At 39.1% G+C, this 10,119-nt stretch overlaps 1 protein-coding gene across 1 annotated transcript in view; it reads right to left on the reverse strand.

The window, feature by feature from the left end:
* Window positions 1-6,120: 6,120 nt before the first annotated feature.
* Window positions 6,121-10,119, reverse strand: part of LOC122550298 (protein phosphatase 2C-like domain-containing protein 1) — a 16,492-nt gene continuing 12,493 nt past the window's right edge. Inside the window, exon 3 of the mRNA XM_043691036.1 lies at window positions 6,121-7,783. Coding sequence (XP_043546971.1) covers window positions 6,576-7,783 — 1,208 coding nt within the window. The 3' untranslated portion in view covers window positions 6,121-6,575. The remainder of the gene's footprint in view (window positions 7,784-10,119) is intronic.

Below are 10,119 nucleotides of genomic sequence, written 5' to 3' on the forward strand. Positions count from 1 at the left end.
CTACCATGGGGAACCTTATCAAATGCTTTACTGAAATCCATATACACCACATCAACTGTTTTGCCTTCATCCACCTGTTGGTCACCTTCTCAAAGAACTCAATAAGGTTTGTGATGTACGGTCTACCCTTCACAAAACCATGTTGAATATCCCTAATCATATTATTCCTTTCTAGATGATTATAAATCCCATCTCTTATAATCCTTTCCAAAACTTGGCCCACAATATAAATAAGGCTCATTGGTCTATAACTACCATGATTGTCTCTACTCCCCTTCTTGAACAAGGGGACATTTGTTATCTTCCAGTCTTTTGGCACTATTCCTGTAGAGCTGAAAATGTGTTGCTGGAAAAGCGCAGCAGGTCAGGCAGCATCCAAGGAACAGGAGAATCGACGTTTCGGGCATAAGCCCTTCTTCAGGAATCCTGAAGAGCTTCTGTGCAGAGGAGATGACCTGAGGTGTGCAGTGAGAGAGAGACTCATGGAAATCCTTGTAGAGGGAGGAAGAGAGCTTCTTCAAGGAAGGCATCCTTGTAAGAGGATTTACAGTAGGTTAAAATCTTCGAGGAGAAAGTGAGGACTGCAGATGCTGGAGATCAGAGCTGAAAATGTGTTGCTGGAAAAGCACAGCAGGTCAGGCAGCATCCAAGGAACAGGAGAATCGACGTTTCGGGCATAAGCCCTTCTTCAGGAATCCTGAAGAAGGGCTTATGCCCAAAACGTCAATTCTCCTGTTCCTTGGATGCTGCCTGACCTGCTGCGCTTTTCCAGCAACACATTTTCAGCTCTGATCTCCAGCATCTGCAGTCCTCACTTTCTCCTCGACTATTCCTGTAGACAATGATAACATCAAGATCAAAGCCAAATGTTCTGCAATCTCTTCCCCAGCTTCCCAGAAAATTGTAGGATAAATCCCATCCAGTCCAGGGGCCCTAACTATTTTCACACTTTCCAGATTTGCTAACACTGCCTCCGTTTGAACCTCAATCCTATCTATTCTAATAGCCTGCTCTTATGTTCTCCTCGACAGCATTGTCTTTTTCCCGTGATGAAAAATATTGATTTAGCGCCTCTCCTATCTCTTCAGACTCCACGCACATTGCTGTCCTTGATTGGCCCTAATCTTATCCTAGTCATTGTTTTATTCCTGACAGACCTAAAGAAAGCTTTAGGGTTTTCCTTGATCCTACTTGCCAAAGACTTCCCATGTCCCCTCCTGGCTCTTCTTAGCTCTCTCTTTAAGTCCTTCCCAGCTAACTTGTAACTCTCAAGTGACCTGAGCCTTCACGTCTCATCTTTATATAAGCATCCTTCTTCCTCTTGGCAAGAGATTCAAATTCTTCAGTAAATGTTTCCCTCATTCAACCACTTCCTCCCTGCCTGACAGGTTCATTCTTATCAAGGACATGCAGTAGCTGTTCCTTGAACAAGCTCCATGCTTCAATTGTGCCCATCCCCTGCAGTGTGCTTCCACATCCTATGTTTCCTAAATCTTGCCTAATTGTATCATAATTGCCTTTCTTCCTATGCCTATGTGGACCACGACTGAATATGATTAAATATTAATGTTTAAATCATATATTCAACTGTTTGTAGCACAATAACCTAGATTCACTTAGTTACTAATAATGTTACATTTGGTACTCAAAATTAATTTTGGCAGTGACAAGCAAGAATATGACTGACTTTTTAAAATTATGAAGCATTTCAATAGTATTTTCATTACCCTGCATTATATACCTACCCCTTTCCATCACTAAAGTAAATGTAACCAAATTGTGGTCACTATCACCAAAGTGCTCACTTACCTCCAAATCTAACACCTGGTCTGGTTCATTATCCAGTAACAATTCCAATGTGGCCTTGCCTCATGTTGGCCTATCTATATACGGTGTCAGGAAACCCTCCTGCACACACTGGACAAAAACTGGCCATCTGAAGTACTTGAACTGTAGTATTTCCAGTCAATATTTGGAATGTTAAAGACCTCATAACAACTATCCTGTTACATTTGTTTCTATCCAGAATCATTTTTGCAATCCTTTCCTCTATATCTCCCAACAGGATGGCTTCTCCTTTCCTGATTCTCACCTCAGCTCATACTATCTCAGGAGACATGTCCTCATCAAATGTCCCTTCTGCCACCATAATACTGTCCTTGACTAACAATGCCATACTTCCCCCTCTTTTACCACCTTCCCTGATCTTACTGAAACATCTAAACCCTGGAACCTGCAACAAACATTTCTATCCCTGCTTTATCCATGTCTCCGAAATGACCACAACATCGAAGTCCCAGGTATCAAACCATACTGCAAGTTCATCCACTTCATTTTGGATGCTCCTAGTGTTGAAGTAGACACACTTCAAACCACCTTCCTGCCTGCCAGTACACTCCCGCAAACTTGAAATCTTCTTCATGACCTCATTACTTCAACCTCCTATACACTGGAGCTACAATTCAGGTTCCCATTCCCTTGCTGAATTAGTTTAAACACTCCCGAAAAGCAAATTCCATTACCCCCTCCAGGATATTGATACCCCTCTGGTTCAGGTGTGGACCATTCTGTTTGTAGAGGTCCAACCTATCCCAGAATGAACCCCAATTATCTAAGTATCTGAATCCCTCTCTCCTGTATCATTCCTGTAGCCACATGTTCAATTGCTCTCTCTCCCTATTCCTTGCCTCACTAGCATGTGGCATGGGTAACATACCAGAGATAACAATTTGGTTTTTTTCTAGCTCTAAGCTTCTACCTTACATCCTCATGCCTTTTCCTACCTATGTCATTGGTGCCTATGTGGACCACGACTGAATATGATTAAATATTAATGTTTAAATCATATATTCAATTGTTTGTAGCACAATAACCTAGATTCACTTAGTTAGTACTCAAAATTAATTTTGGCAGTGACAAGCAAGAATATTACTGACTTTTTAAAATTATGAAGCATTTCAATAGTATTTTCCTTGTCATGCCATTGGGGAGTCAAGGATAATGAGTTGTGATTGAAAATTATTACTAAATTAGAGCAATTAAGTAAATTTCTTTTTGCAAAGGTTTATTAGAGTGTGAAATGCTTTGCCACAGGGCAAAGTGCAAGCAGACACCAATCCCTTTAGGTAAAATCTAAAAAATGTAAGAAGCAACTGCTACTAAGAAATAGGAAAGGTGCAAAGAAATGTTGGATTGCAGAAGAAAAATGTATGCACACATAATGAATCAAATATGCACATCCTTTGCTGTGAACTCACGGGATACCAGAAGGTAATAGTCTCAACTTCGTCAACTGACTTTGTTCAAAATAATTTAAGCTAATACTACATACATAATTTTCCACTGTCACACTCTGTCTGCTCTGCTAATAAACTGTTGTAATATATTTTAGGTTGATCATTTCACCCTTTATAATTTTTCAGTCTTTAAAACAATTTGCATTCTGATATACCTGCTTTAAAGCTGTCTAATAAGTTTCAAACTCAGCTGCAGGCCCTTTTATTTTAAAATCCTGCTTTTCTAATCAACCTGTTCAGAGATGTTATTACATAAATTTGGAACAGATGGGACTTGAACCCAGGTCACCCAGCCCAGGATTAGGGACTTTAATTCTGTGCCACAACAGCACATAAGCCCTTTCTGGATAGATAACTAACAGATGGCAATTATCAAATTAATTCCCCTGTAAGGGATCAATCAAGAAAAAGCCAGGTTTGCATTTCCATAGGATCTTTCAAGACCTCAGGAATTCTAAAATGTTTCCCAGCCAAAGAAACGTTTTTGAAGTGTTGTTATATGGAAAGCATCTAATTTGCATAGCAAAATTCCACAAATAGCAATAAAGTTCATTTTTAAAAAAATACTGTTTCAGGGATGAAGAATTGTCAAATTACCAGGTACCATTATCTTGCTCCTCTTAGATCAGTGAAATGAGATTGTTAACATTGTTCTAAGAGGAGAGACAGACTTAGAGTTATGTCTTTTCCAAAAGATTGTATTTCTAAGAAAGTCCATCATACTCTCAGTATGGCTCAGAATGATGGAGTCTAGATTGCACGTTCCATAGAGCAACTATTGCAACTTTCTGACACAGCATGAGTTCTACCACTGAGGCAAGAATGACGCCATAATTAGGTCAATCATTGGAAGTGGTGGATAATGGTACAACATTTAAAAGATATCTGGATGGGTATATGAATAGGAAGGTGTTACAGAAACATGGGCCAAATGCTAGCAATCAGGACTAGGTCAGATTGGGATGTTTGGTGTGCGCAGATGAATTGTACCGAAGGGTCCATTTCCATGCTGTAAAAGAATTGAATGAAGCAAAGCAGATGCAATGGGATAAAGACTTCCATTAATGAATGAATGTTTGGCCAAAGAGGGTAGGAAAGGGCTTAGATACTTAGTACATAAATTATAGCAGATAATTTTCACTTCAGTTGAAGGTCCAGATTGGCTGCCCATCACAAACCATATTTGAACTACTTTCTCATGATTATCAACAGAACTGATAACTAAATAGGACATTCAAAAAGATAAATAATCCCAATAAAATATTCTAAAGATTAATTACTCCATTTAAATAAAACATTTGATCAAATTCTTCAAACTAATTTTGAAGCAGAGTTCTACACATTGAAGTAATTAGTATAGGTTAGCCACTTACTACACAAATTTATATACTTTGCACTTTTTTCATAAGGTAATCCTATTTTCAAGATAATAACTTTCATAGGTTTCATAGTGCAACCAGTCTTCTGATACTTCCTTCGAGCAGCCAATCGTCACATGAAATTAGATTAAGAATCCAAGGGGTTAAAATAAAACATCGACTGTGCCTGGAAGACTGTCAACTTGGTGAAAGATGCTTATTGGTCTGCTTGAAACTTATTAGTCTCCAGAACAAGAAATTGACCCCCAATTGGCATGTTCCAAGGTCCAGGACTACGTGCTGAGGGACCACTAACAATTGGGCAGCTGCTGCAGTGGGGAAAGACCATGGTCTGAGGTCTTCCAGCTGAAGGTAAATGAGGGTCCATTCAGTTAGCGGACCCTCCTTGTGCCTCAAATATATGTAAATATAATCTTGCATGTGTAAGAGATGTCTTTGGTTTGGTTGGATAGAGTCAAACTCCAATATTTGTTTCCTTGATATGCTACTGTACAAAACCAAACTCTGTTTGTGACTGTGTATGTACAAAGGTGTTTTCTTTTGTGTATCAAGTATATTTTTGAATTAAAAACAAAACTCAGTACAACCCCATTTGGAGCACTCTAAGATTTAACATAATCTGGCCATTTGGGAAGATCCCACAAAAAATGGCGGTGCTTGGGGAGCCAATACTTTGATGTTAATTATCGGCTTCACAACTTAAATTTACCTGGAAGTGAAAAGGCAACCTTGTAGTTGATCTCAGGTGGAAGACGCCAAATCCTGGATGTAGAAAACATCTGCTCCTTTAGCATTCATTATGAGCCAGACATAACACAATTGCACATCCAAACTTTCAAAAGGAGGCCTTGAGCCTCCCTCAATGCAACCTTTCTCAGCTTTCTCCACAACATCTACACCTTCGTCACTGCCTAGCCTCTGGTCCTACCCTCATCCCAGCCAGCCCAATTCTCTTCTTCTGGTCTGAATTGTGGCTTCGAGCTGACACTCCTTGTCTCTGTCTGTGACCTCCAATGTTAGCTTCCATGCATCTTGTTAACTATGTTGTCAGTTTTTCTGTTGCCAAACAGAAAGCTACCCAGCAATGTTCAAATAATTCTGTTGTTAATATTATTAGGCCACCATGTTTTCAATTTTGCCAGACACTTCATTGACAATGGGCTTCCTCCAGAGTTTCAGGTTCATATCAGGATCAACATGTGGGCTGTTTATCAGGAAGGCACTGCAGGCTTAATAAGGATTGGACTCAGTAATGCATTTCTCAGTCTGATTTAAAACTTAGCCACAGTCCTGGCTGTTTATTTTTCTCTCGATCTCAGAGACAATGAGGTCTTGTGTTACATTTCTGCTGTTGAGCTAGATGGAATCAGCCCACTTAACGAAGACAAGCATTGAATGTGCTTAATCTTGACTGCTCACCATTGCCCTAAACAGAGCATGTTACACCAGATTGTTAAATCAATTTGTTGGAGAAAAACTGAGACTCGCAGTAAGACTTCCAGAAACAATGTATTTTACAGCAAAGTTTATTTTTTCAGAAAAGTCTATACAAACAGCACACTACAGCAAAAAATCTACAGTCTATAAATGTCTCTACCAACAACAACAAAGCAAATTCATGAAGCAAACTACAGTAACCTTTCCAGATAAAGTGATTTATCCACTAAAATTCAGTGAGTGGAGAATAGTTGCATACAAATCATATTCATAAAATCCACCCTAGTCACTTATAGTAGTGAGTTCTCTAGATACAACTGATGATTCTGAACGATTATATACTTAGCCAGTTGTTTTCTTTGAAATGAACAAGTATATCAGATCTGGCTGTGACCCACTTCAAGTTTAAAGATTAAGTTAAACTTTTCATCAAAGTATTATTCCTGGAATGTGTGAGTTTACGTCATTTCTTCTGTTTTATCAAATGTGATTTAGCACAACCCGGAAACAACAACGTGAGCACTGTTATGTTGTCACAAGCACCTGCTTGTTTAGCAGTTTCAACTAAGCATTTGCTAATGGTATTTGCTAAAGTTTCATACTGAATTTCTTGTCGTTGCCCACCTGTTTCCAGATCTGATTCTTCTCTCTTTAGTTCCAGATTTATAAAATTTTGTTCATATGGTTTTGAAACTTCAAATTCGGATGATGAAGAAGACTGAAATTGCTCAGAAGTCACGGTCACTGATTTTTTAATCTTTGACTCTTTGTTTGTATTCTCTTGTTTATGGTGACCTTTTTGTCTCTCAGGGTGTAAAGGCTTCTCAGCAACATCAGTCTCTGGTCTTCTGTATTGTTTTTTGGGATTCCTGTTGTTCAAATCTTCCTTGTCCAGTAGAGGTTCCTCCGGAAAATTGTCCACCGTTATCCTGTGCTTCCTCTGTTCCCTATGTAAAGTCCGCAGAAATATGTTGCTGTCGCGATCCAACTTGATATCCAACTTGTTTTTCGCAATTGCCATGGATTCCTCCTTTTCTGCAATGTTTTCTAGTAGTTGATGCATGGTCTGCCAAAGATGATCATGTTTCTTCATAACTGAATAATGTCTGAGTACATATTTCATGGTTTTACTGTCCAGATCATTTTCGTTGCGTAATAGTAGCTCCTCAAATAAACGCTCAAGTGACATCAAAGCATCTTTGTGTCCCTGCTGTGAAAACTCCTCAAGCAAATGTACAATAGAGAAATCTTTGTCAGGGTGTAGGTCCCTAACATGTAATGAATGGATTACTGAACGAATTTGTTTAGATTCAGTGTGCAAAGATCTAAAATAAAAAGAAAGCATTTCCAATGAGATTGAAATGACTTCATGTCTACTCAGAACTTTCCAAAATCCACTTGAAGCTAGAATAAGGAACTGGCATGTGGAATCAATAGGCACAGAAACAGTATATGGTATTGGCACAATGGATGTTTTAAGCTTGGGATCTCCATGATATCCAAGCCCTCGTGTTGATTGAATGAATCCTTCCACAAGTCCATGTTGTTCATTTTTACTGATTGTTCCACCACTTCGATGAATACGTTTACGTTCTTTACGGTTGGAGGTGCTGTGGTTTTCAGTTAAACGATATCCTTTTCCATTTTTGCACAAGACAGCATGCACATCACCTGCAGAAAATTGCACTTAATAAATAAACCAATATTGTTTAAACTATATGTCCTGAACATAGAAATACCTAACTACGTTTTAACACTTATTTAAAAAAACACAAAGAACTGCAGATGCCAGAAATCAAACAAAAACAAAAATTGTTGGAAAAACTCAGCAAACCTGACAGCATCTGTGGAGAGAAAGCAGAGTGAATGTTTCAGGTTCAGTGACCCTTTGTTCTGAAGAAGGGTCACTGGACGCAAATCGTTAACCCTGCTTTCTCTCCATAGATGTTGCAGACCTGTTGAGTCTTTCCAACAATTTCTGTATACGGTAATACTTTGTGGATGGGTGCAGACAATACTTTTGAATTAACTCTTGAAAGCTTTAAAAATGCCGAAGATGACCATTAAATATAGTCCTGTACAAAAACTGTCACGTTTCATGTTCAATTCTGATCAGTTACTTAAGCAATAATTTTTATAAAATCAAAATGACTGTGAGCAACAACCACAACAATAATTAGGAATTTAGATACATTGCCCCGCAATGGTTAAATTATGCACAAATTAAGTGTGAGCAAAAGGTTGCTTGAGCCACCTAATTAACTGTAATAAATTAATTAAGATTTGATATGACCTGAGGGTAAAGGTAAAGAATGTTTGCATGGAACATGACAGTTGGAATTACTTGTCTTTAAATGGATGGATCAGAAAATAAAAACAACTAAATTCCTCTGAGACTAAGATGACACTGAGAATGGGAACTGCAAAGTTAATGCCAGATACATGTCCATTCAGCTGTTGGACTTGAGTTTTAATCCAGCCTTTCAGAGCTTCCATTTCAGCTTTTATTAATATGGAAACTCATGAGTCTTTTAAGGCAAGGATCTTAACCTTCTTGAAGATGTACCAGCACTTGATCTGACTCTCATGTTTCATCTCAGGTACTGGCATTATTCAGACTTCAGAAGCTAGATTTAATCAAAGTTATGTGGAGACAAACTAGAAACTTGTGTAGTTCTCCTTAGAGACAATTAGAGAGACAGTTCATAAAGATTTTCAAAATGATGCAGCGTTTTGAATAAATAAGAAGTTCAGTGTCAGAAGCATAAGTAACAACGATGCAAATTGAAAGTAAGGCAGCACTTATGGCCAACGCCACCACTAGGTGGAGCAGAGGATCCACGTGCACAAAAAAAGCAATCCTTCGTGATTACCTGAAAACATTTGTAACATTTTCTGGGGGGCACGGTGGCACAGCGCCGGAGACCCGGGTTCAATTCCCGCCTCAGGGGTTTGCACGTTCTCCCCGTGTCTGCGTGGGTTTCCTCCGGGTGCTCCGGTTTCCTCCCACAGTCTCTATTGTGCAGGTCAGGTGAATTGGCCATGCTAAATTGCCGATAGTGTTAGGTAAGGGGTAAATGTAGGGGTATGGGTGGGTTGCGCTTCGGCAGGTCGGTGTGGACTTGTTGGGCCGAAGGGCCTGTTTCCACACTGTAATGTAATCTAATCTAATTTTCTTACCAGTTCCAGAAAAAGTTTAATACATGTAGGAGTTAAACATGAAAAACTCCATCATTGCTGGCAGGAAAAGGATATATCAAAAAGGAGACATGAAGATAACATGCAATCTATGACTTTATGATTCTAAATGGTACTAGCAAAATTGATGCTCAGTGTAGATATTTTTTAAGAAGTATAAACAGTAGTTTCACATTGAAAGATGTTGCAACATCACAGTTGGGTGTGTGAGTCAAACATTATTTCAGAAGTACAGGAACCAACCATTGGATAAGAATGGCAAAGATCCCTATTACACGAATACTATTAAAAACCAGGACTGGGCAAACACAGAAACTAGGAGCAGGAGTAGGTCATTCAAGTCTGCTCCACCAGTCAAAATGTTCATGGCTGATCATCTAACTTATTACTGTAATCTTGCTTTCTCCCCATACCCTTCAATCCTTTTAGTCCAAGAACAAAGAAGATTGATGAGGGCAAAGCAGTAGATGTGATCTATATGGACTTCAGTAGAGCGTTCGACAAGGTTCCCCATGGGAGACTGATTAGCAGGGTTAGATCTCATGGAATACAGGGAGAACGAGCCATTTGGATACAGAACTGACTCAAAGGTAGAAGATAGAGGGTGGTGATGGAGGGTTGTTTTTCAGACTTTAGGCCTGTGACCAGTGGAGTGCCACAAGGATCAGTGCTGGGTCCTCTACTTTTTGTCATTTACATAAATGATTTGGATGTGAGCATAAGAGGTACAGTTAGTAAGTTTGCAGATGACACCAAAATTGGAGGTGTAGTGGACAGCGAAAAGGGTTACCTCAGATTACAACAGGATC

This window comes from Chiloscyllium plagiosum, chromosome 5 (assembly GCF_004010195.1).
Source record: "Chiloscyllium plagiosum isolate BGI_BamShark_2017 chromosome 5, ASM401019v2, whole genome shotgun sequence".
NCBI lineage: Eukaryota > Metazoa > Chordata > Chondrichthyes > Orectolobiformes > Hemiscylliidae > Chiloscyllium > Chiloscyllium plagiosum.